Source organism: Tachyglossus aculeatus, chromosome X1 (assembly GCF_015852505.1).
Source record: "Tachyglossus aculeatus isolate mTacAcu1 chromosome X1, mTacAcu1.pri, whole genome shotgun sequence".
Lineage (NCBI taxonomy): Eukaryota > Metazoa > Chordata > Mammalia > Monotremata > Tachyglossidae > Tachyglossus > Tachyglossus aculeatus.
The window spans coordinates 4705026-4732643 of NC_052101.1; the positions used below are offsets into that span (position 1 = coordinate 4705026).

The following is a 27618-nucleotide window of genomic DNA, read 5'->3' on the forward strand; positions in this document are numbered from 1 at the left end:
GGGAAAACGTGAGGAGGCCCCTGCCCTCATCGCCGTCTTCATCATCATCATCATCATAATAATAATAACAATAATAATAATGGCATTTATTAAGCGCTTACTATGTGCCAAGCACTGTTCTAAGCGCTGGGGAGGTTACAAGCTGATCCCCCCTTCTTACCTCCTTCCCTTCCCCACAGCACCTGTATATATGTATATATGTTTGTACAGATTTATTACTCTATTTATTTATTTTACTTGTACATATCTATCCTATTTATTTTATTTTGTTAGTACGTTCGGTTTTGTTCTCTGTCTCCCCCCTTTTAGACTGTGAGCCCAAGGTTGGGTAGGGACTGTCTCTATATGTTACCAATTTGTACTTCCCAAGTGCTTAGTCCAGTGCTCTGCACATAGTAAGCGCTCAATAAATACGATTGATGATGATGATGAAAACGCGACCGACAAAGCTCCTACCTGGCTGCAGATGGTTTTCATCCTGTGCAGTCGATCCAGTGACTCCTGAGGGTTTCCCAGATATTGCTGCAGTTCAGCGTGTAAAATCCTCATTGAGAAAGGAACCATGGAGCCTGTGATAATAATAATGAGGATATTTGTTAAGCGCTTACTATGTGCAAAGCACGGCTCTAAGCGCTGGGGAGGTTACAAGGTAATCAGGTTGTCCCACGTGGGGTTTACGGTTTTAATCCCCATTTTCCAGATGAGGTCACTGAGGCCCCGTGAAGTGACTCGCCCAAAGTCACACAGCTGACAGTTGGCGGAGTTGGGATTGGAACCCATGACCTCTGACTCCAAAGCCCGGGCTCTTTCCACTGAGCCGCGCTGCTTCTCAAAACCAAAGTCTCTTCGGTTTGTTTACAACCATTAAGAGGAGGCCATCCCTTCTCCGAAATCAAATATTACTCTATTTATTTATTTATTTTACTTGTACCTATCTATTCTATTTATTTTATTTTGTTAGTATGTTTGGTTTTGTTCTCTGTCTCTCCCTTCTAGACTGTGAGCCCACTGTTGGGTAGGGACTGTCTCTATATGTTGCCAGCTTGTACTGCCCAAGCGCTTAGTACAGTGCTCCGCACACAGTAAGCGCTCAATACGATTGATTGATTGATTGATGAAACAGGCATTTGATGATGACGGTATTTGCTAAGCTCTTACTATAATAATAATAATGGTGTTTATTAAGTGTTTACTCTGTGCCAAGCACTGTTCTAAGCACTTGGGGGGGATACAAGGTGATCAGGTTGTCCCACGTGGGGCTCACAGTCTTCATCCCCATTTTCCAGATGAGGGAACCGAGGCCCAGAGAAGTGAAGTGACTTGCCCAACGTCACCCAGCTGACAAGTGGCGGAGTCGGGATTGGAACCCATGACCTCTGACTCCAAAGCCCGGGCTCTTTCCACTGAACCACGCTGCTTCTCTCTCTTTTTTTTTTTTTAATGGCATTTATTAAGCGCTTACTATGTGCAAAGCACTGTTCTAAGCGCTGGGGAGGTTACAAGGTGATCAGGTTGTCCCACGGGGGGCTCACAGTCTCAATCCCCGTTTTCCAGATGAGGGAACTGAGGCCCAGAGAAGTGAAGTGACTTGCCCAAAGTCACACAGCCGACAGTTGGCGGAGCCAGGATTTGAACCCATGACCTCCGACTCCAAAGCCCGGGCTCTTTCCGTTGAGCCACGCTGCTTCTCTTGATTGCTTGCTTGACTGGCTTTGCCCTGGTGCTCGGAAAGAGGCTGGGGTGGATGCCCCCAGGGGGTTGAAACTCCTCTTAACCGGCCCCAAACCTCAGGATCTACAGTAGGGGGTTTGTGCTGGGTTCTAATCCTGCCCACTGGGTGCTCTGCTACTGGATTTTCTTGGGGACGGGGGACTCTGGCAGGTGCAGACCGGCGCAAGTGAAAACTAGAGAGAAAAAATATCTTCTCAATCCATCAATCAATCAATCGTATTTATTGAGCGCTTACTGTGTGCAGAGCACTGTACTAAGCGCTTGGGAAGTACAAGTTCTTGTACATTTCTGCCCAAGTCTCGGCGCGCAGCCTGGCCCTGCCAAAAATCTAGGTCAGTATGAATACTGCAGAAGCAGTCTTATTAATTATTGAAAAAAGTCAAATGAAAACAGACTTGCCAAACATATTGCAAAACATATATCACCTGTATATATATTGGTTCGCATTTATTACTCTATTTATTTATTGTACTTGTGCATATCTATTCTATTTATTTTATTTTGTTAATATGTTTGGTTTTGTTCTCTGTCTCCCCCTTCTAGACTGCGAGCCCGCTGTTGGGTAGGGACCGTCTCCATATGCTGCCGACTTGTGCTTCCCAAGCACTTAGTACAGTGATCTGCACACAGTAAGCGCTCAATAAATACGATTGATTGGTTGATTGATTGATTGATTTCCATATCCCCTGCTGTGTTGCAAATCCAAATAACCACCGCGGAAAAAGCAGACAGGAGGAGAGATGAGAAGTGCCACTGAAAGGAGCTTAGGTGGAGCATCTAAGTTCTGGGAAGCGAAACTGCCGACGATGGTGGGAAAGACGGAATTTTACAAGGTGAGATTCGAATATAATAATAATAATGATGATGACGATGGTTTTTGCTAAGCGCTTACTATGTGCCGAGCACTGTTCTAAGGGGCCAACAGCTTTTACCAATGGTAAGTTTGGAACATTTCGTTCATTCATTCATTCAATCGTATTTATTGAGCGCTTCCGGTGTGCAGAGCACTGTGCTAAGCGCTTGGGAAGTCCAAGTTGGCAACATATAGAGAGGGTCCCTACTCAACAGTGGGCTCACAGTTTAATGGCGTAGTGGAAAGAGCCCGGGCTTGGTATGCGGCGTGGCTCAGTGGAAAAGAGCCCGGGTTTTGGAGTCAGTGGTCATGGGTTCAAATCCTGGCTCCGCCAATTGTCAGCTGTGTGACTTTGGGCAAGCCACTTCGCTTCTCTGGGCCTCAGTTACCTCATCTGTAAAATGGGGATTGACTGTGAGCCCCCCGTGGGGCAACCTGATCACCTTGCAACCTCCCCAGCACTTAGGACAGTGCTTTGCTCATAGTAAGTGCTTAATAAATGCCATCATCATTATTATTATGGATTCTAATGCCAGCTCTGCCAATTGTCTGCTGGGTGACCTCGGGCAAGCCACTTCACTTCTCTGGGCCTCAGTTACCTCATCTGTAAAATGGGGATTGACCGTGAGCCCCCCGTGGGGCAACCTGATCACCTTGCAACCTCCCCAGCGCTTAGAACAGTGCTTTGCACATAGTAAGTGCTTAATAAATGCCATCATCATTATTATTATGGATTCTAATGCCGGCTCCGCCAATTGTCTGCTGGGTGACCTCGGGCAAGTCACTTCACTTCCCTGGGCCTCAGTTCCCTCATCTGTAAAATGGGGACTGAGACTGTGAGTCCCTTGTGGGCCAGGGACCGCATCAAACCCCATTGTCTTGTATCCACCCCAGCGCTTAGTACAGTGCCTGGCCCTTAGTAAGCGCTTAACAAATGATTATAATGAAGAAATGTGATTTCTCGACAGAAGATTAAATCCTTCCAATTCGAGTGCTCCGACCTCCACGGTTCTTTCTGCCAAGGCGGATCCTGTCCACCCCCAACCCCTTATACCTGGGAGCCCCATTATGGGACAGAATCTGCGTCTCATTTGACTGAACTGTATTTTCCTCGGCGCTCAGCACAGTGCTTGGGACACAGGAAGAGCTCAGCAAGCGCACTTTTCAGGGCCGTGATTCCTGTGGTCAGAAACTGTACCTAGCTGGGACGCTTAAATAATTCCCGAGGGGTCATCATCAATCATCATCAATCGTATTTATTGAGCGCTTACTATGTGCAGAACACTGTACTAAGCACTTGGGAAGTCCAAATTGGCAACATATAGAGACAGTCCCTACCCAACAGTGGGCTCACAGTCTAAAAGGGGGAGACGGAGAACAAAACAAAACATACTAACAAAATAAAATAAATAGAATAGATATGTACAAATGTCAGAAGGGTCGGTCTCCCCCCTTCCCCGTGTCATCCCATTCTGACATTCCCAGTTTCCGATCTTAAGCTCTTGGCATACAGTTGCAGTTACTCCACTCCTCTTGCTACTTGCAGATCCACGAGTTGCCCCGCTTTCTCTCCAATTTTCCAATCCTGTCCCCTACTTTTTTAAATGTCAGTCAATTGTATTTATTGAGCGCTTACTCTGCGCAGAGCACCGTACTAAGCGCTTGGGAAAGTACAATATAACTCTATATAGACCCACTCCCTGCCCACAATGAGCTTACAGTCTATGGGGGGAGACAGTCATTAATATAATTTGTTAATAATAATAATGATGGCATTTATTAAGCACTTACTATGTGCAAAGCACTATTCTAAGCGCTGGGGAGGTTACAAGGCGATCAGGTTGTCCCACGGGGGGCTCACAGTCTTCTTGATCCCCATTTTCCAGATGAGGGAACTGAGGCCCGGAGAAGCGAAGTGACTTGCCCAAAGTCACACGGCTGACAACTGTTAGGGCCGGGATTAGAACCCATGACCGGACTCTACAGGAAGCGCTGGGGTCGATACGAGATACTTGGGTCGGATGCGGTCCCCTGTCCCGCCGTCTTAATCCCCGTTTTATAGATAAGGGAACCGAGGCACGGAGAAGTGAAGTGACTTGCTCAAGGTCACCCAGCAGATAAGTGGCAGAATCCGGATTAGAACCCAGATCCTTCCGACTCGCAGGCCCGGGGGCCCTATCTGCTAGGCCACGAGCAGCCCCGACTCATTCCCTTTGCTCTATCCCCCCTCCCCGCCCCACAGCACTCTGTATAGACGTACATATCTTTAATTCTATTTATTTGCATCAACGTCTATTTACTCGTTTCGATGTGTACAGATAATAATTTGGTTATTTGCTAAGCGCTTACTATGCGCCAAGCACCGTTCCAAGCACTGGGAGAGATACGGGGTAATCAGGTTGTCCCACATGGGGCTCACGGACTTGATCCCCATTTTCCAGATGAGGGAACTGAGGCCCAGAGAAGCGGCACGGCTCAGTGGAAAGAGCACCGCGCGTGCTCTCTCCTTCTCCAACTGCACAGGAGCGCAAAAGTCGGGAAAGTGCGGAGTTGGGAAGGCGCGGCCCGACGAAACTTCTTCCCTTCCCGGCTGCAAACGGGAAAGCGAATGATATACTTCCGACGTGCGATCCGTCACGTTTCTTCGTCTGATTAGCTTCGGCGGCTAAAAGTACGCACGCCGTCGAAATAAAATGTATTAAAGCTTATTCGGAAGTGTTTATTTATTTGTTTGTATCGCTGTGGTCCCCTTTCAAGGCTCATTTTAATAGCTCGCTTTGCTTATGTATTGGGAAGGAAAATGAAGTGAATGAATCAAAATCTAACATTTACGCTTGTTATCTGGGAAGAAAAATGGGTAAACATCCGGCATAATATCGTGGATGGATGTTAATGCGCTTTAGCTCAAATGTACGTATGATTTATGTCGGTTTCATCATTGAAATTAGCCGCTTAATGATGCCTAGACGCTATCTTCTCTTTCTCCCTAACCCAATTCAATTTAGCTTTCAAGCGATATCTGAAAAGTCCCTTTTCAGACCATCCCAGATTCAGGACAAAAAATACCGCTTTCCCTCTAGACTGTAAGCTCACTGAGGGCAGGGACCGTGTCTCCCAACTCTGCTGAATCGTATTATAATAATAATAATTACGGCATTTGTTAGGCACTTATTATGGTTCTGCCCACCTGGCGACTCCAGGGCCTGTTGGTTTGACAATTCTCTCAATTGAGGCCTTGGGGACCTTATAATAATAATAATAATAATAATGATAATAATAATAATAATAATAATAATAATAATAATAATATTTGTTAAGCGCTTACTATGTCCCAAGCACTGTTCTAAGCGCTGGGGGAGATACAAGGTCATCAGGTTGTCCCACGTGGGGCTCACAGTCTTCATCTTCCTTCTAGACTGTGAGCCTGTTGTCGGGCCCGTCTCTATATGTTGCCAACTTGTACTTCCCAAGCGCTTAGTACAGTGCCCTGCACACAGTAAGCGCTCAATAAATACGACTGAATGAATGAATGAACGTGCCAAGCGCTGGACGGAGATACAAGGCGATCAGGTTGTCCCCCGGCGGGGGCACAGTCTTCACCCCCTTTTTCCAGACGAGGGAACTGAGGCACAGAGAAGTGAAGCGTCTTGTCCGAAGTCACCCAGCTGCCAAGTGGCAGGGGCGGGATTAGAACCCGTGACCTCCGACTCCCAAGCCCGGGCTGCTGCCGCTGAGCCACACTGCTTCTCAAGCACTAAATCCAGGGCTCTGCGCTCAGTAAGTGCTCAATAAATGCCGCTGATGAAGAGCAGGATGATGGTTTCCTCCTCCAACTTGACAGGGTGTGACTACCAGAGAAGCAGCGGGGCTCAGTGGAAAGAGCCCGGGCTCGGGAGTCCCAGGTCGTGGGTTCGAATTCCGGCTCTGTTGCTTGTCAGCTGCGTGACTTGGGGCAAGTCGCTTCACTTCTCTGGGTCTCAGTTACCTCGTCTGAAAAATGGAGATTAAAGTGTGGGCCCCACATGGGACAACCTGATTACCCTGTACCTATCCCAGCACTTAGTACAGTGCTTGGCACATAATAATAATAATAATAATAATAATAATAATAATAATAATAATAATAATAATGGCATTTATTAAGCTCTTACTATGTGCAAAGCACTGTTCTAAGCGCTGGGGAGGTCCCAAGGTGATCAGGTTGTCCCACGGGGGCTCTCACAGTCTTAATCCCCATTTTACAGACGAGGTCACTGAGGCCCAGAGAATATAATAATAATAATGATGATGGCATTTGTTAAGCGCTTACTATGTGCAAAGCACTGTTCTAAGCGCTGGGGAGGTTCCAAGGTGATCAGGTTGTCCCACGGGGGGCTCACGGTTTTAATCCCCATTTTTACAGGTGAGGTAACTGAGGCCCAGAGAATATAATAATAATAATAATAATAATAATGATAATAATAATAATAATGATGCCATTTGTTAAGCACTTACTATGTGCAAAGCACTGTTCTAAGTGCTGGGGAGGTTCCAAGGTGATCAGGTTGTCCCACGGGGGGGCTCACGGTTTTAATCCCCATTTTTACAAAGGAGGTAACTGAGGCCCAGAGAAGTGAAGTGACTTGCCCAAAGTCACCCAGCTGACAAGTGGCAGAGCCGGGATTTGAACCCACGACCTCTGACTCCAAAGCCCGGGCTCTTTCCGCTGAGCCACGCTGCTTCTCTGTGATGAGGTGATGAGGGTGATGCGGAGAGGCACAGGAAGCCAGCGGAGAGTTCATTCATTCATTCATTCGATCGTATTTATTGAGCGCCTACTGTGTGCAGAGCACTGTACTAAGCGCTTGGGAAGTCCAAGTTGGCAACATCTAGAGACGGTCCCTACCCAACAGCGGGCTCACAGTCTAGAGTTCTGCGGAAAGGAGAGGCGAGGGCCTAGCGACGCTTCAGGTAGTAGACGCCCCGTGCGGGCCGTGGAAAGGCAGGGAGGCTGACGCAGTAGACAGGTGAGCTCGTTGTGGGCAGCGATTCTCATTCATTCATTCATTTCACGCAATCGTATTTATTGAGCGCTTACTGTGTGCAGGGCACTGTACTAAGCGCTTAGCAGTTCCCGACATATCCTCGGAAACACGGGAACCGAAGGGGAAGCCTTCTAAGTATCTGTCTGTCTTCGAAACAAAGGGTTTACATACAACAATAAAGAGTAATGTGTGTATATGTATAATTCTACTGATAATAATAATGATGGCATTTGTTTAGCGCTTACTATGTGCAGAGCACTGGACTGAGCGCTTGGAAAGCACAGCTCGGCAACAGAGACCATCCCTACCCAGCAACGGGTTCACAGTCTAGAAGGGGGAGGCAGACAATGAAACAAAACAAGCAGACAGGGGTCAATGATATCAAAATAGATACAGCAGAGTGGCTCAGTGCAAAGAGTCTGGGATTGGGTGTCAGAAGTCGTGGGTTCGAATCCCGCTCCGCCACTTGTCAGCTGGGTGACTTTGGGCAAGTCACTTCTCTGAGCCTCAGTTCCCTCATCTGTAAAATGGGGATGAAGACTGTGAGCCCCCCGGGGGACCACCTGATCACCTTGTATCCCCCCAGCATAGAAAGTGCTTAACAAATGCCATCATTATTATTATTATTATTATGCTCTGGCCCTCAGTTACCTCGTCTGTAAAACAGGGACGAAGACCGTGAGCCCCTTGTGGGACAACCTGATCACCTTGTATTCCCCTAGCATAGTAAGCGCTTAACAAATGCCATCATCATCATTATTATTATTATTATTATTATTCTCCAGGCCTCAGTGACCTCGTCTGTAAAACGGGGACAAAGACCGTGAGCCCCTCGTGGGACAACCTGATCACCTTGTATCCCCCCCAGCATAGTAAGCGCTTAACAAATGCCATCATCATCATTATTATTATTATTATTCTCCGGGCCTCGGTGACCTCGTCTGTAAAACAGGGACAAAGACCGTGAGCCCCTCGCGGGACAACCTGATCACCTTGTATTCCCTCAGCATAGTAAGTGCTTAACAAATGCCATCATTATTATTATTATTATTATTATTATTATTATTATTATTATTATTATTCTCCGGGCCTCAGTGACCTCGTCTGTAAAACAGGGACAAAGACCGTGAGCCCCTCGCGGGACAACCTGATCACCTTGTATCCCCCCAGCATAGTAAGCGCTTAACAAATGCCATCATCATCATTATTATTATTATAATTCTCCAGGCCTCAGTGACCTCGTCTGTAAAACGGGGACAAAGACCGTGAGCCCCTCGTGGGACAACCTGATCACCTTGTATTCCCCCAGCATAGTAAGCGCTTAACAAATGCCATCATCATTATTATTATTATTATTCTCCGGGCCTCAGTTACCTCGTCTGTAAAACGGGGACGAAGGCCGTGAGCCCCTCGCGGGACAACCTGATCACCTTGTATCCCCCCAGCATAGTAAGCACTTAACAAATGCTATCATTATTATTATTATTCTCCAGGCCTGAGTTATCTCGTCTGTAGAATGGGGACGAAGGCCGTGAGTCCCTCGTGGGACAACCTGATCACCTTGTATCCCCCCAGCATAGTAAGCGCTTAACAAATGCCATCATTATTATTATTATTATTATTATTATTATTATTATTCTCCGGGCCTCAGTGACCTCATCTGTAGAACGGGGAGGAAGACCGTGAGCCCCTCGTGGGACAACCTGATCACCTTGTATTCCCCCAGCATAGTAAGCACTTAACAAATGCCATCATCATCATTATTATTACTATAATTCTCCAGGCCTCAGTGACCTCGTCTGTAAAACGGGGACAAAGACCGTGAACCCCTCGTGGGACAACCTGATCACCTTGTATTCCCCCAGCATAGTAAGCGCTTAACAAATGCCATCATAATTATTATTATTATTATTCTCCGGGCCTCAGTTACCTCATCTGTAAAACAGGGACGAAGGCCGTGAGCCCCTCGCGGGACAACCTGATCACCCTGCATCTCCCCCAGCGCTCCGAACAGTGCTTGGCACATAGTAAGCGCTCCTCGGACACCAGCATTATTATCATTATAGACGGAACGAGGGGCTGCCTTACCTCTGCGGCCCGGATAGACGTGGGGGTAGTACTCGTAGTACAGGTCGGGCTGGTCCAGGTTCCCGAACGGCTCGAACTCCGCGTCCGCATTTTGGAAAAGGGCCAGCTTCACCAGGAGTGCCAACCGCACAAACCAGAGCTAAAAAAAAAAAAAAAAAAGCGACAATCAATCGATCGTATTTATTGGGCGCCTACTGTGTGCAGAGCACTGTACTAAGCGCTCGGGAGGTCCAAGTCGGCAACACATAGGGACGGTCCCTACCCGACAGCGGGCTCACAGTCTAGGGCGTAAGCGGCTGGCTGCCTGAGACTCTCGCTTCCTTCCCGAGTCAGGGACGGATTTTTCTTAAATTAATCCACGGGAAAAAAGAAATCAACTCGTCATCATCATCAATCGTATTTATTGAGCGCTTACTATGTGCAGAGCACTGGACTAAGCGCTTGGGAAGGACAAATTGGCAACATATAGAGACAGTCCCTACCCAACAGTGGGCTCACAGTCTGCGGGGGCGGCTGGAAAGATTGATTGATTAACGAATACCATCACCATGAATGAATGAATCAGAATAAAGAAGAGGAAGAGAGGGGGAAGAATGGTTTTCCCGGGAGCCGGGGGCCGTCCTACCTTTCATTCAATCATATTTATTGAGCGCTTACTGTGTGCGGAGCACTGTACTAAGCGCTTGGAAAGTACAACTCGGCAACAGATAGAGACAGTCCCTACCCAACAATGGGCTCACGGTCTAGAAGGGGGCTATGTCCTCATATTCATTCATTCATTCGTATTTACTGAGTGCTTACTGTGTGCAGGGCACCGTGCTGAGCGCTTGGGAAGTCCAAGTCGGCAACATTTAGAGCCGGTCCCTACCCAACAATGGGCTCACAGTCAAGAATCAATCAATCGTATTTATTGAGCGCTTACTGTGTGCAGAGCACTGGACTAAGCGCTTGGGAAGTCCAAGTTGGCAACATATAGAGACGGTCCCTACCCAACAACAGGCTCACGGTCTAAAAGGGGGCTATGTCCTCATATTCACTCGTTCATTCAGTCGTATTTATTGAGTGCTTACTGTGTGCAGGGCACCGTACTGAGCGCTTGGGAAGTCCAAGTTGGCCACATCTAGAGCCGGTCCCTACCCGACAACGGGCTCACGGTCTAAAAGGGGGCTATGTCCTCATATTCATTCATTCAGTCAGTCGTATTTACTGAGCGCTTACTGTGTGCGGGGCACCGTACTGAGCGCTTGGGAAGTCCAAGTCGGCAACATCTAGAGCCGGTCCCCACCCGATGGTGGGCTCACGGTCTAGAAGGGGGCTATGTCCTTATATTCATTCATTCAGTCGTATTTATTGAGCGCTTACTGTGTGCAGGGCACCGTACTGAGCGCTTGGGAAGTCCAACTCGGCAACATCTAGAGCCGGTCCCTACCCAACAATGGACTCAAGGTCTAAACGGGGGCTACGTCCTCATATTCATTCATTCAGTCAGTCGTATTTATTGAGCACTTACTGTGTGCAGAGCACCGTACTAAGCGCTTGGGAAGTCCAAGTCGGCAACAGATATAGCCGGTCCCTACCCAACAACGGGCTCACGGTCTAAAAGGGGGCTATGTCCTCATATTCATTCATTCATTCAGTCGTATTTATTGAGCGCTTACTGTGTGCAGGGCACCGTACTGAGCGCTTGGGAAGTCCAAGTCGGCAACATCTAGAGCCGGTCCCTACCCGACAACGGGCTCACGGTCTAAAAGGGGGCTATGTCCTCATATTCATTCATTCATTCAGTCGTATTTATTGAGCGCTTACTGTGTGCAGGGCACCGTACTGAGCGCTTGGGAAGTCCAAGTCTCTTCCTCCCTTCAAGGCCCTGCTGAGAGCTCACCTCCTCCAGGAGGCCTTCCCAGACTGAGCCCCTTCCTTCCTCTCCCCCTCGTCCCCCTCTCCATCCCCCCATCTTACCTCCTTCCCTTCCCCACAGCACCTGTATATATGGTTGTACATATTTATTACTCTATTTATTTATTTATTTATTTATCTTACTTGTACATTTCTATCCTATTTATTTTATTTTGTTGGTATGTTTGGTTCTGTTCTCTGTCTCCCCCTTTTAGACTGTGAGCCCACTGTTGGGTAGGGACCGTCTCTATACGTTGCCAACTTGGACTTCCCAAGCGCTTAGTACAGTGCTCTGCACATAGTAAGCGCTCAATAAATACGATTGATTGATTGATTGATTGATTGATCCAAGTCGGCCAAATCTAGAGCCGGTCCCGACCCGACGGCGGGCTCACGGTCTAGGAGGGGGATGACGGACGACGAAAGAAGGCGTACGAAGCAAATACCTGCAAGGAGTCGGCGGTGTGGCTGGTGGGCAGCCCGGTCTTGCCGTAGCCTTGGCCGTGGGCGGTGAGGAGCCGCCCGCAGAGATCCACCGCCGCCCGCCAGTTCTTGCTGCTCTGCGGAGACACGGCGGGACAAACGCCAGGGCCCGTGAGGCCGCCCGCCCGCCCGGCCGCGACGTCCGGCCGACGGGCATCGCCACCGGCATAAGGAAAAGAGCCGGCCGGCCGGCGCCGGGCAGGGCCGCGCGTCTTCCTTCCTCTCCCCCCCATCTTACCTCCTTCCCTTCCCCACAGCACCTGTATATATGTTTGTACATATTTATTACTCTATTTATTTATTTTACTTGTGCCTATCTATTCTATTTATTTTATTTTGTTAGTACGTTTGGTTCTGTTCTCCATCTCCCCCTTCTAGACTGTGAGCCCGCTGTTGGGTAGGGACTGTCTCTATATGGCGCCAACTTGGACTTCCCAAGCGCTTAGTACGGTGCCCTGCACACAGTAAGCGCTCAATCAATACGATTGATGAGAATGAGCAGCAGCGTGGCTCGGCGCGCTTTGGAGTCACCTGGCTCCGCCGCTTCTCAGCTCTGTGACCCGGGGCAAGTCACTTCACTTCTCCGGGCCTCAGTTCCCTCATCTGGAAAATGGGGATGAAGACTGGGAGCCCCCGCCGTGGGACAACCTGATCACCTTGGAACCTCCCCCGCGCTTAGAACAGTGCTCTGCATAGAGTAAGCACTTAATAAATGCCATTATTATTATTATTATCATCATTCTCTGTGCCTCAGTGACCTCATCTGGAAAATGGGGATGAAGACTGGGAGCCCCCCCGCAGGACAACCTGATCACCTTGGAACCTCCCCGGCGCTTAGAACAGTGCTCTGCACAGAGTAAGCGCTTAATAAATGCCATTATTATCATTATTATTATCATTCTCTGTGCCTCAGTGACCTCATCTGGAAAACGGGGTTTAAGCCTGTGAGCCCCCCATGGGACAACCTGATCACCTTGGAACCTCCCCCACGCTTAAAACAGTGCTCTGCACATAGTAAGTGCTTAATAAATGCCATCATTATTATTATTATCATTCTCTGTGCCTCAGTGACCTCATCTGTAAAATGGGGATGAAGACTGTGAGACCCCCAGGGGACAACCTGATCACCTTGTAACCTCCCCCACGCTTAGAACAGTGCTCTGCACATAGTAAGTGCTCAATAAATGCCATCATCATCCTTATTATTATTATTATTATTATTATTATTATTATTATCATCATTATTTGGAGTCAGAGGTAGTGGGTTCAAATCCCAGCTCTGCCAACTGAGCTGTGTAACTTTGGGCAAGTCACTTCATTTCCCTGTGCCTCAGTTCCCTCATCTGTAAAATGGGGATGAAGACTGAGCCCCCTTGGGACAACCTGATCACCTTGGAACCTCCCCCGCGCTTAGAACAGTGCTCTGCGCAGAGTAAGCGCTTAATAAATGTCATTATTATCATTATTATTATCATTCTCTGTGCCTCAGTGACCTCATCTGGAAAATAGGGATTAAGCCTGTGAGCCCCCCGTGGGACAACCTGATCACCTTGGAACCTCCCCCGCGCTTAGAACAGTGCTCTGCACATAGTAAGCGCTTAATAAATGCCATCATCATTATTATTACTATTATTATTTGGAGTCAGAGGTCATGGGTTCAAATCCCAGCTCTGCCAACTGCCAGCTGTGTGACTTTGGGCAACTCACTTCACTTCTCTGGGCCTCAGCTCCCTCATCTGGAAAATGGGGATGAAGACTGTGAGCCCCCCGTGGGACAACCTCATCACCTCGTAACTTCCCCAGCGCTAAGAACAGTGCTTTGCACATAGTAAGCGCTTAATAAATGCCATCATTATTATTATTATTAGGTAAGAAGCAAAGCCACACACGAGCCATGGATTTAACGCTCTCCCATTGGGACAACGAAGAGCTGACCGAACTGATCGAAAACACCTGAAACGGAATTCCTTTCCCTCATGTTGGTCCAAAATGAAAAATATCCTCTTTGGCAGGGAATCACGGAAACAGCAAGGATATTTAATTTCTCTATAATTTGTTTCTGCTAATTCTGTCTCCCCCTTTAGAGGCTAAGCTCGTGGTGGGCAGGCCCAGAGAAGTAGTAGTAGTAGTAGTAATAATAATAATAATGATAATAATAATAATAATAATAATAATAATGATGACACTTGTTAAGCACTTACTAGTGCCTTGCACGGTTCTAGAAGTCAAGTGACTTACTCAAGGTCACACATCAAGCCCACAGCAGAGCTGGGATTTAGGAACCGAGTTTCTCCCAGTCCCTCACTCTTTTCGCTAGGCCATTCTTTCCTTCACCCTTTCTCCTCTCTGTTTCTCTTTATTTAATCAATTAATTAATGATGACATTTATTAAGCGCTTACTATGTGCAAAGCACTGTTCTAAGTGCTGGGGAGGTTACAAGGTGATCAGGTTGTCCCATGGGTGGGGGGCTCACGGTCTTAATCCTTATTTTACAGATGAGGGAACTGAGGCCCAGAGAAGTGAAGTGACTTGCCCAAAGTCACCCAGTTGGCAAGTGGCGGAGCCAGGATTAGAACCCACGACCTCTGACTCCCAAGCCCGGGCTCTTTCCACTGAGCCACACTGCTTCATAATAATAATAATAATGAATAATGAATAATAATAATAATGGCATTTATTAAGCGCTTACTATGTGCAAAGCACTGTTCTAAGCGCTGGGGAGGTTACAAGGTGATCAGATTGTCCCACGGGGGGGGGGCTCACAGTCTTAATCCCCATTTTCCAGATGAGGGAACTGAGGCCCAGAGAAGTGAAGTGACTCGCCCAAAGTCACCCAGCTGACAAATGGCGGAGCCAGGATTAGAACCCACCACCTCTGACTCCCAAGCCCGGGATCTTTCCACTGAGCCACTCTGCTTCATAATAATAATAATAATGAATAACTAATAATAATAATGGCATTTGTTGAGCGCTTACTATGTGCAAAGCACTCTTCTAAGCGCTGGGGAGGTTACAAGGTGATCAGGTTGTCCCACAGAGGGCTCACGGTCTTAATCCCCATTTTACAGATGAGGGAACTGAGGCACAGAGACGTGAAGTGACTTGCCCAAAGTCACCCAGCTGACAAGTGGCGGAGCCGGGATTAGAACCCACAACCTCTGACTCCCAAGCCCGGGCTCTTTCCACTGAGCCACGCGGCTTCAAAATAATAATAATAATGAATAATTAATAATAATAATAATGATAGCATTCCACTGAGCCACACTGCTTCAACATAATAATAATAATGAAAAATTAATAATAATAGTGATGGTATTTGTTAAGCGCTTACTACGTGCAAAGCACTGTTCTAAGCGTTGGGGAGGTTACAAGGTGATCAGGTTGCCCCACGGGGGGCTCACAGTCTTCATCCCCATTTGACAGATGAGGGAACTGAGGCCCAGAGAAGTGAAGTGACTTGCCCCAAGTCACACATTCTCTTTCTCTCTCTCTCTCCCATCCCCTCTCGCTCTTTGTTTTCCAAAACTTCCCGAAGGAATTCTACAAAGGAGAGCGGGACTTCGCCAACCTAAAAAGGATGGAAAAGCAAGAGAGTCGCTACTTACGATTAGTTGCTTCAGCCCAACGAAAGACTGTTCCACCGAGTTGGCGGTCAAAACCTGTCTCTTCATTGCCGCTTTTTCACCCAAAAAACGAAGCATCAAGTCTTTGACCGCATCCCCCTTAAAAAAGGAGATCATTAATAATAATAACAATAATGATGGCATTTATTAAGCGCTTACTATATTTATTAAGCGCTCAATAAATCTGATCAAATGAAGATGGGAGGATGCAAAGCAATTTTCAGTAATTTAAGCGCTCAGTAAATCCGATCAAATGAATGAAGATGGGAGGATGCAAAGCAATTAAAAAAGGAGATCATTAATAATAATAACAATAATGATGGCATTTATTAAGCGCTTACTATATTTATTAAGAGCTCAATAAATCCGATCAGATGAAGATGGGAGGATGCAAAGCAATTTTCATTGCAGCTTTTTCACCCAAAAAACGAAGCATCAAGTCTTTGACCGCATCCCCCTTAAAAAAGGAGATCATTAATAATAATGACAATAATAATAAGCGCTTACTATATTATTAAGCGCTCAATAAATCCGATCAGATGAAGATGGGAGGATGCAAAGCAATTTTCATTGCAGCTTTTTCACCCAAAAAACGAAGCATCAAGTCTTTGACCGCATCCCCCTTGAAAAAGGAGATCATTAATAATAATAACAATAATAATAAGCGCTTACTATATTTATTAAGCGCTCAATAAATCCGATCAAATGAAGATGGGAGGATGCAAAGCAATTTTCATTGCAGCTTTTTCACCCAAAAAAACGAAGCATCAAGTCTTGGACCGCATCCCCCTTAAAAAAGGAGATCATTAATAATAATAACAATAATAATAAGCGCTTACTATATTTATTAAGCGCTCAATAAATCCGATCAAACGAATGAAGATGGGAGGATGCAAAGCAATTTTCACTATATTTATTAAGCGCTCAATAAATCCGATCAAATGAATGAAGATGGGAGGATGCAAAGCAATTTTCAGCATTCCAAAGGCCCAACCCCAATTCTCACTATTTCAAAAAATACAGTGGCGCTTCAATAATAATAATAATGATGATGGCATGTGTTAAGCGCTTACTATGTGCCAAGCACTGTTCTAAGCGCTGGGGAGATACGTATATACGTATATATGTTTGTACATAGTTGTTACTCTATTTATTTATTTATTTTACTTGTACATATCTATTCTATTTTATTTTGTTTTGTTAGTATGTTTGGTTTTGTTCTCTGTCTCCCCCTTTTAGACTGTGAGCCCACTGTTGGGTAGGGACTGTCTCTATATGTTGCCAACTTGTACTTCCCAAGCGCTTAGTCCAGTGCTCTGCACACAGTAAGCGCTCAATAAATACGATTGATGATGATGGGGAGGTGACAAGGTGGTCAGGTTGCCCCACGGGGGGCTCCCAATCTTAATCCCCATTTTGCAGATGAGGGGACTGAGGCCCAGAGAAGTGAAGTGACTCGCCCAAAGTCACCCAGCTGACAGTTGGGTGGAGCCGGGATTTGAACCCATGACCTCTGACTCCAAAGCCCGGGCTCTTTCCACCGAGCCACGCTGCTCTGCTCGCTGTGCTTCGATCTCGGCTATCTCACTGCCGACCCCTCGCCCCCGTCCCGCCTCTCGCCTGAAACGCCCTTCCCTCCTCAAATCCGACAGACTTGCACATATTTATTCTATTTATTTTATTTTGTTAATATGTTTTGTTTTGTCGTCTGTCTCCCCCTTCTATCGTCATCATCATCAATCGTATTTATTGAGCGCTTACTGTGTTCTAGACTGTGAGCCCGCTGTTGGGTAGGGACCGTCTCTAGATGTGGCCAACTTGGACTTCCCAAGCGCTTAGTACAGTGCTCTGCACACAGTAAGCGCTCAATAAATACAACTGAATGAATGAACTTGTACACATTTACTTGTACATTCTATTTATTTTGTTAACGAGGTGCATCTAGCTTTAATTCTATTTGTCCTGACGATTTTGACGCCTGTCCACGTGTTCTGCTTTGTTGTCCGTCTCCCCCGGTGAGCCCGCTGTTGGGTAGGGACCGTCTCTAGATGTTGCCGACTTGGACTTCCCAAGCGCTTAGTCCAGTGCTCTGCACACAGTAGGCGCTCAATAAATACGCCTGAATGAATGAATGACTCTCCCCTGCCTTCAAGGCCTTACAGAAGGCCCTTCTCTTCCAGGAGGCCTTCCCTGACTGCGCCCTCCTTTCCTCTCCTCCCACTCCCTTCTGCATCGCCCTGATTTGCTCCCTTTATTCACTACGCAATAATAATAACAATAATAATAATAATAATAATGACATTTATTAAGTGCTTACTATGTGCAGAGCACTGCTCTAAGCACTGGGGAGGTTACAAGGTGAAATATGATTGAATGAATATGTTTGTACAGATTGATTACTCCATTTATTATACTTGGACAGATTTACTATTCTATTTATTTTATTTTGTTAATACGTTCTGTTTTGTTGTCCGTCTCCCCCTTCTAGACTGCGAGCCCGCTGTCGGGTAGGGACCGTCTCTCTATGTTGCCGACTTGTACGTCCCAAGTGCTTAGTACAGTGCTCTGCACACAGTAAGCGCTCAATATGATTGAACGAATGAATATGTTTGTACAGATTATTTATTTTACTTGGACAGATTTACTATTCTATTTATTTTATTTTGTTAATACGTTCTGTTTTGTTGTCCGTCTCCCCCTTCTAGACTGTGAGCCCGCTGTCGGGTAGGGACCGTCTATGTTGCCGACTTGTACGTCCCAAGTGCTTAGTACAGTGCTCTGCACACAGTAAGCGCTCAATAAATACGATTGAATGAATATGTTTGTACAGATTGATTACTCTATTTTACTTGGACAGATTTACTATTCTATTTATTTTATTTTGTTAATACATTCTGTTTTGTTGTCCGTCTCCCCCTTCTAGACTGTGAGCCCGCTGCTGGGTAGGGACCGTCTCTAGATGTTGCCGACCTGTTCTTCCCAAGCGCTTAGTCCAGTGCTCTGCACACAGTAAGCGCTCAATAAATACGATTGAATGAATGAATGAATCAGGTTGTCCCTCGTGGGGCTCACAGTCTTCACCCCCATTTTACAGATGAGGGAACTGAGGCACAGAGAAGTGAAGTGACTTGCCCAAAGCCACACAGCTGACAAGCGACGGATGTACACGTCTGTAATATACTGATTTATATTAATGTCTGCCTCCCCTCCTCTAGACCGTAAGCCCGTCGTGGGCAGGCAATGCGGATGTACATATCTGTAATATACTGATTTATATTAACGTCTGCCTCCCCTCCTCTAGACCGTAAGCCCATCGTGGGCAGGCAATGCGTCTGCTTATTGCATTGTACTCGCCCGAGAGCTTAGTAATAATAATAACAATAATAATGATGGTACTTGTTAAGCGCTTATTATGTGTTCTAAGCGCTGGGGACGTTACAAGATGATCAGGTTGTCCCACGGGGGGCTCACAGTTTTAATCCCCATTTTACAGATGAGGTCACTGAGGCCCAGAGAAGTGAAGTGACTCGCCCAGAGTCACACAGCTGACAGTTGGCGGAGCCGGGATTTGAACCCATGACCTCTGACTCCAAAGCCCGGGCTCTTTCCACTGAGCCACGCTGCTTCTCCGGAAAGGATAGTGAACGGTACGGCGCTATTCACAAAGTAGGCGCTCCATAAATACGACAATGAATGAATGACTGAATAGGAGATAATCAGGTGGAAACCAGTCCCTGTCCCAACTGGGGTTCAAAGCGCTTGAGCAGTATATCTACCCCAGTGCTTGGCACATAGTAAGCGCTTTACAGATACCGTGAATAAACAAATAACTAAATGAAAAGAAGGAAAAAGCCAAGATGGGGTTCCGCGTGGACAATAGTGGGAAGTGGTCTGGGTGGGGACTGGCGTTCCCAATCGTACCTATTTTTCGAGAACAAGCCCTGATAGGGAAGGAGGGAAAAAAAAGGAAGGGAGATAAGGAAGGAGGAAAGAAGGAAGAAAGGAAAGGAGGGAAAAAAGGAAGGGAGAGAAGGAAGGAGGAAAGAAGAAAGAAAGGAAAGGAGGGAAAAAAGGTAGGGAGAGAAGGAAGGAGGAAAGAAGGAAGAAAGGAAAGGAGGGAAAAAAGGAAGGGAGAGAAGGAAGGAGGAAAGAAGGAAGAAAGGAAAGGAGGGAAAAAAAGGTAGGGAGAGAAGGAAGGAGGAAAGAAGGAAGAAAGGAAAGGAGGGAAAAAGAAAGAGAGAGAAGGAAAGAGGAAAGAAGGAAGAAAGGAAAGGAGGGAAAAAAAGGAAGAGAGAGAAGGAAGGAGGAAAGAAGGAAGAAAGGAAAGGAGGGAAAAAAAGGAAGGGAGAGAAGGAAGGAGGAAAGAAGGAAGAAATGAAAGGAGGGAAAAAAAGGAAGGGAGAGAAGGAAGGAGGAAAGAAGGAAGAAAGGAAAGGAGGGAAAAAAAGGAAGGGAGAGAAGGAAGGAGGAAAGAAGGAAGAAAGGAAAGGAGGGAAAAAAAGGAAGGGAGAGAAGGAAGGAGGAAAGAAGGAAGAAAGGAAAGGAGGGAAAAAAAGGAAGGGAGAGAAGGAAGGAGGAAAGAAGGAAGAAAGGAAAGGAGGGAAAAAAAGGAAGGGAGAGAAGGAAGGAGGAAAGAAGGAGGAAAGGAAAGAAAGAAAAAAAGGAAGGGAGAGAAGGAAGGAGGAAAGGAAGAAAGGAAAGGACGGAAAAAAGGAAGGGAGAGAAAGGAGGAGGAAAGAAGGAAGAAAGGAAAGGAGGGAAAAAAAGGAAGGGAGAGAAGGAAGGAGGAAAGAAGGGAGAAAGGAAAGGGAGAGGCAACGTGGCCTAAGTGAGAAGAACACTGCTTCTCTGTACGACGGGGATTGAGGCTGTGAGCCCCACGCTTTAGTACTCTATTTTACCTGTACGTATTTACTATTCTATTTATTTTATTTAGTTAAGATGTTTTGTTTCGTTCTCTGCCTCCCCCTCCTAGACCGTGAGCCCGCTGTTGGGTAGGGACCTTCTCTAGATGTTGCCGACTTGGACTTCCCAAACGCCTAGTCCAGTGCTCCGCACACAGTAAGCGCTCAATAAATACGATTGAATGAATGAATGAACGCGGGACGGGGGGACTGTGCCCCACCCGACCGGCCCGTCTCCTCCCCGGCGCCCAGATTGAGAAGCCACGTGGCTCGGTGGAAGGGAGCTCGGTGCTCGGTAGAGAAGCAGCGTGGCTCAGTGGAAAGAGCCCGGGCTTTGGAGTCAGAGGTCATGGGTTCGAATTCCGCCCCGCCACGTGTCTGCTGTGTGACCTTGGGCAAGTCACTTAACATCTCTGAGCCTCGGTGACCTCATCGGTAAAATGGGGATTAAGGCTGTGAGCCCCACGTGGGACAACTTTATTACTCTATTTATTTATTCATTTTACTTGTACATAGCTATTCTATTTATTTTATTTTGTTAGTATGTTTGGTTTTGTTGTCTGTCTCCCCCTTCTAGACTGTGAGCCCACTGTTGGGTAGGGACTGTCTCTAGATGTTGCCAACTTGGACTTTCCAAGCGCTTAGTACAGTGCTCTGCACATAGTAAGTGCTCAATAAATACGATTGATGATGATGATAACTTGATCACCTTGTATCCCCCCCGGCACTTAGAACAGTGCTCTGCGTATAGTAAGCACTTAACAAATGTCATTATTAATTAATTAAGGGAGTCAGAGGTCGTGGGTTCTAATCCCGGCTCTGCCGCTCGTCATGTGGGTGACTTTGGGCAAGTCACTTTGCTTCCCTGAGCCACAGCTGTCAGACGGGGATGAATCAATCAATCAATCGTATTTATTGAGCGCTTACTGTGTGCAGAGCACTGTACTGAGCGCTTGGGAAGTCCAAGTTGGCAACATCTAGAGACGGTCCCTACCCAACAGCGGGCTCACAGTCTAATACAACAGAATTGGTAGCTGGAATCCTTGTCCACATGAATCTGATAGTCCACAGGGAGAGACAGACATAAAAATGAATTTCCTATAAGGGAAATATATACGTATACATATATACATACATATACATATAGAGAAGCAGCATGGCTCAGTGGAAAGAGCCCGGTCTTTGGAGTCAGGGGTCATGGGTTCGAATCCCGGCTCCGCCACTTGGCAGCTGGGTGACTTTGGGCAAGTCACTTCATGTCTCTGGGCCTCAGTTCCCTCATCTGCAAAATGGGGATTAAGACTGTGAGCCCCACAGGCCTGATCACCCTGTATCCTCTCCAGCGCTTAGAACGGTGCTTTGCACATAGTAAGCGCTTCCCAAATGCCAATTATCAATTATCATTATCAAGGGAGAAGCAGCCTGGCCTAGAAGACAGAACACAGGCCCGGGAGTCCAAAGGACGCGGATTCTAGTCCCGGTTCTGCCACTTCTCCGTGTATGACCTTGGGGAAGTGCTTAGTACATTGCTCTGCACACATTACGCGCTCAATAAATAGGACCGTGAGTCCCCCCCCGAGCGCTTAGCACGGTGCCGAATGACTGCCGCCGCTATTATCGCCGTCACCGCGGTCACCTGGATGTTGTCGAACTTCAGGCCCGGCATGGTGAGCTTGTCCTTGGCGACGAAGACGGTGGTGCCGTGCTGCGCGGCCAGGGCCGCCAGCACCTTCCGGGTCTCCTCCCGGGGCAGCCAGGCGTCGCTCCTCCGGGCCACCTCGCTGAGGCTCAGGGCCGCGGCGAAGGGGTCGTCGCCGCCCGCGAACGCCGCCCGGATCCGGGAGAAGGGCTCCGGGGCGGGGGCCGCGGCCGGAGGGACGCCCGCGGGGCCCGGGGCGGCCCCGGGAGACGGGCACGAGCCCGACGGCACGAAGGCCGACGTGGTGAACGAGTCGAAGAAGTCGGAGCCTAGGGCGCCGCCGCTCGCCGCGTCGGCGAAGAAGTTGCTGAGGCTGGGGCTGGGGTGGACGGCGGCGGCCCTGCCCTCGCCGCCGAAGCTGGGAGACTTCACCATCTGGGGCTCAAAGCCGTCGGGAAACGCCAGCTGCGGCTCCTCGCCGCCGAGGAGGCCGACGGCGCCGGCCTCCTCTTCCTCCTCCTCCGCCGTCGGGTCCCGGGGCCCGTCCGCCTCCCCCTCGCTCTGGTCCGGGGAGTCGGAGATGAGGACGCTCTCCATCAGGTGCTCGTTCAGCCGGCCGTCCGAGCCGGCCGCCGCCGCCGTCGCCTCGCCGCCCTCCGACCCGGACTCGTCCTCCTCGAGGTCGATGGTCTCCTCGTGGAAGAGGAGGCGGCCCGGGGCCTCCTCGGCCCGGCCCGGCGGGGACGCGCCGCGGCTCCCGGTCGGACCGCTTCCTCCCGCCTCGTCCATGCTTTCCTGTATATACGTTTGTACAGATTTATTACTCAATTATTATTCAGTGGCTCCCAATCAATCTGCGCATCAGGCAGAAACTCCTCACCCTGGGCTTCAAGGCTGTCCATCCATCCCCTCGCCCCCTCCTCCCTCCCCTCCCTTCTGTCCTTCTCCAGCCCAGCCCGCACCCTCCGCTCCTCCACCGCCGATCTCCTCACCATACCTCGCTCTCGCCCGTCCCGCCATCGACCCCCGGCCCACGTCATCCCCCGGGCCTGGAATGCCCCCAATCCCTCTGCCCATCCGCCAAGCTAGCTCTCTTCCTCCCTTCAAGGCCCTGCTGAAAGCTCACCTCCTCCAGGAGGCCTTCCCAGACTGAGCCCCTCCCTTCCTCTCCCCCTCATCCCCCTCTCCATCCCCCCTCATCTTACCTCCTTCCCTTCCCCACAGCACCTGTATATATGTATAGATGTTTGTACATATTTTTTACTCTATTTATTTGACTTGTACATATCTATTCTATTTATTTTACTTTGTTAGTATGTTTGGTTTTGTTCTCTGTCTCCCCCTTTTAGACTGTGAGCCCACTGTTGGGTAGGGACTGTCTCTATATGTTGCCAATTTGTACTTCCCAAGCGCTTAGTGCAGTGCTCTGCACATAGGAAGCGCTCAATAAATACGATTGTTGATGATGATGATGATGATTACTCCATTTATTTTACTTGTACATATCTCACTCATTCATTCATTCAATCGTCTTTATTGAGCGCTTACTGTGTGCAGAGCAGTGTATTAAATGCTTGGGAAGTCCAAGTTGGCAACATACGTTCATTCATTCATTCAGTCAGTCATATTTATTGAGCACTTAGTGTGTAGAGCACTGGACTAAGCGCTTGGGAAGTCCAAGTTGGCAACATAGAGAGACGGTCCCTACCCGACAGTCTAGAAGGGGGAGACAGAAAAAAACAAAGCATATTAACAAAAATAAAATAGAATAAATATGTACAAATAAAATAGAGTAATAGTACAAATAAAATAGAGTAATAATATCTATTCTATTTATTTTATTTTGTTAGTATGTTTGGTTTTGTTCTCTGTCTCCCCCTTTTAATAATAATAATAATGGCATTTATTAAGCACTTACTACATGCAAAGCACCGTTCTAAGCGCTGGGGAGGTTACAAGGTGATCAGGTTGTCCCACGGGGGGCTCACAGTCTTCATCCCCATTTTACAGATGAGGGAACTGAGGCACAAACAAGTGAAGTGACTTGCCCAAAGTCACCCAGCTGACAACTGGTGGAGCCGGGATTTGAACCCCTGACCTCTGACTCCAAAGCCCGGGCTCTTTCCACGGAGACACGCTGCTTCCCCAGCAGCAGCGACTCCTTTTAGACTGTGAGCCCACTGTCGGGTAGGGACCGTCTCTAGATGTTGCCACCTTGGACTTCCCAAGCGCTTAGTACAGTGCTCTGCACACAGTAAGCGCTCAATAAATACGATTGATTGATTGATTGGAGGGACAGAGCCGCCCCATCAGCAAACTCGCGGTCATCAAAGCCACGCGCATTTGGCTGGCTACACACGGGAGGTCGTTTTTACTCGGACGGTGTCGGGGCCTTTCCCAATCCGTCTGTTGGGATCCAGGGTCAATCAATCAATCGTATTTATTGAGCGCTTACTGTGTGCAGAGCACTGTACTAAGCGCAGGGTCGGGATTAGAACCCGGGTCCTCCGACTCCCGGGGCCCCTGCTCCAGCCACTGAGCCCCGCTGCGGCCTTCCCGTCTAAGGGAGTTAAATTCCTGACGGTACTTGCAGTTGGCCAAAGTGGGAGATGGAAAACCGAAGGTTGGTAGGAATTCAACTTGGACTTCCCAAGCGCTTAGTACAGTGCTCTGCACACAGTGAGCGCTCAATAAATACGATTGAATGAATGAATGAATTCAGAGATTAGAATTCTCGCCCCCCTCTCCATCCCCCACATTTTACCTCCTTCCCTTCCCCACAGCACCTGTATATATGCACATATGTTTGTACATATTTATTACTCTATTTATTTATTTTACTTGTACATATCTATTCTATTTATTTTATTTTGTTAGTATGTTTGGTTTTGTTCTCTGCCTCCCCCTTTTAGACTGTGAGCCCGCTGTTGGGTAGGGGCCGTCTCTATATGTTGCCAATTTGTACTTCCCAAGCGCTTAGTACAGTGCTCTGCACATAGTAAGCGCTCAATAAATACGGTTGATGATGATGATTAGAGGTTTTATGAAAACCTCGCACCATGGACCAGTAGACGTCGGGGCCTTTCCCGATCCATCTTTTAAACTGTGAGCCCACTGTTGGGTAGGGACCGTCTCTATATGTTGCCAACTTGGACTTCCCAAGCGCTTAGTACAGTGCTCTGCACCCAGTAAGCGCTCAATAAATACGATTGATTGATCTGTTGGGATCGCCAATACATTTCTTGCCCATCTGTGCCCATTTCTAGCCCGTTGTTGGGCAGGGACTGTCTCTATCTGTTGCCGAATCGTAATTTCCCAGCGCTCTGCATCATCACCATCATCAATCGTATTTATTGAGCACTTACTATGTGCAGAGCACTGTACTAAGCGCATGGGAAGTACAAATTGGCAACATAGAGAGACAGTCAGTAAGCGCTCAATAAATACGACTGAAGGAATGAATTTCATAGAGATATAGGTGACGTTTATATATGGCCGGGAAGCAGCGTGGCCCGGTGGAAAGAGCCCGGGCTTTGGAGTCACAGGTTATTCATTCATTCACTCAATCGTATTTATTGAGCGCTTCCGGTGTGCAGAGCACTGTACTAAGCGCTTGGGAAGTCCAGGTTGGCAACATCTAGAGACGGTCCCGACCCAACAGCGGGCTCACAGTCTAGAAGGGGGAGACGGACGACAAAACAGATTAACAAAATAAAATAAGCAGAATAACTATGTACGAATAAAATAGAGTCATAAACACGTACAAACGTATATACAGATGAGGTAACTGAGGCTCAGAGAAGTGAAGTGACTTGCCCAAAGTCACACAGCTAAGTGGAGGAGCGGGGATTCGAACCCACGACCTGGGACTCCCAAGCCCGGGCTCCTTCCACTGAGCCACGCCGCTTCTCTGCGCTTCACTATGCTCTAGGGGTTGAGCACTGTGGGCTTGGGGAGTGAGCACTGTGTGCTTAGGGGCTGAGCACCGTGGGCGCGGGGGGTGAGCACTGTGTGCTGAGCGCTGGGGGCTTGGAGAGTGAGCACTGTGTGCTTAGGGGCTGAGCACTGTGTGCTAAGCACTGTGGACTGGGGGGTGAACACTGTGTGCTGAGCACTGGGGGCTTAGGGGGTGAGCACTGTGTGCTGAGCACTGGGAGCTGGGGGTGAGCACTGTGTGCTGAGCGCTGGGGGCTTACAGGGTGAGCACTGTGTGCTGAGTGCTGTGAGCTTGGGGGGGTAAACACTGTGGGCTTAGGGAGTGAGCACTGTGTGATGAGCGCTGCGGGCTTGGGAGTGAGCACTGTGGGCTTAGGAAAGTGAGCACTGTGCGCTGAGCCCTGGGGGCTTACGGGAGTGAGCACTGTGGGCTTAGGAAAGTGAGCACTGTGCGCTGAGCCCTGGGGGCTTACGGGAGTGAGCACTGTGGGCTTAGGAAAGTGAGCACTGTGCGCTGAGCCCTGGGGGCTTACGGGAGTGAGCACTGTGGGCTTAGGAAAGTGAGCACTGTGCACTGAGCCCTGGGGGCTTATGGGAGTGAGCACCGTGTGCTGAGCGCTGTGAGCTTAGGGGAGTGAGCACTGTGTGCTGAGCGCTGGGGGATTTGGGGAGTGAGCACTGTGGTGTGCTGAGTGCTGGGGGCTCAGGGGAGGTGAGCACTGTGTGCTGAGTGCTGTGGGCTTAGGGGAGTGAGCACTGTGGTGTGCTGAGTGCTGGGGGCTTGAGGAAGTGAGCACTGTGTGCTAAGCGCTGAGAGCCTAGGGGCTGAGCACTGTGTGCTTGGGGGGTGAGCACTGTGTACCGAGAGCACTGTGGGCTTGAGAGTGAGCACTGTGCGCTGAGCGCTGTGGGCTTAGGGGAGTGAGCACTGTGTGCTGAGCGCTGTGAGCCTGGGGGAGTGAGCACTGTGTGTTGAGCGCTGTGAGCCTGGGGGAGTGAGCACTGTGTGCTGAGCGCTGTGAGCCTGGGGGAGTGAGCACTGTGGTGCGCTGAGCACTGTGAGCCTGGGGGAGTGAGCACCGTGTGCTGAGTGCTGGGGGCTTAGGGGAGCTGAGCGCTGTTAGCCTAGGGGAGTGAGTACCGTGTGCTGAGCGCTGTGAGCCTGGGGGAGTGAGCACTGTGGTGTGCTGAGCACCGTGAGGTTGTGGGAGTGAGCACCGTGTGCTGAGCACTGTGGGGTTGTGGAAGTGAGCACTGTGGTGTGCTGCGCGCTGTAAGCCTGGGGGAGTGAGCACCGTGTGCTGAGCACTGTGAGCCTGGGGGAGTGAGCACTGTGGTGTGCTGAGCGCCGTGAGGTTGTGGGAGTGAGCACCGTGTGCTGAGCGCTGTGAGTCTAGGGGAGTGAGCACTGTGGTGTGCTGAGCGCCGTGAGCCTGGGGG

General features: G+C 48.5%; 1 protein-coding gene across 2 annotated transcripts in view; it reads right to left on the reverse strand.

Annotated features, from left to right (window-relative positions):
* The window catches only part of TRAPPC12 (trafficking protein particle complex 12), a 68303-nt gene that overhangs the window by 40087 nt on the left and 598 nt on the right, over nt 1–27618 (reverse strand). The window contains exons 2-6 of one of the 2 annotated variants that reach the window (XM_038772568.1): nt 22240–23037; nt 15682–15798; nt 12039–12152; nt 9697–9835; nt 457–569 (exon numbers count right to left, since the gene is read on the reverse strand). In XM_038772568.1, the coding sequence (XP_038628496.1) occupies nt 457–569; nt 9697–9835; nt 12039–12152; nt 15682–15798; nt 22240–23031 (1275 nt within the window). In that variant the 5' untranslated portion in view covers nt 23032–23037. The remainder of the gene's footprint in view (nt 1–456; nt 570–9696; nt 9836–12038; nt 12153–15681; nt 15799–22239; nt 23038–27618) is intronic. The other variant, XM_038772569.1, reaches the window with a different exon arrangement.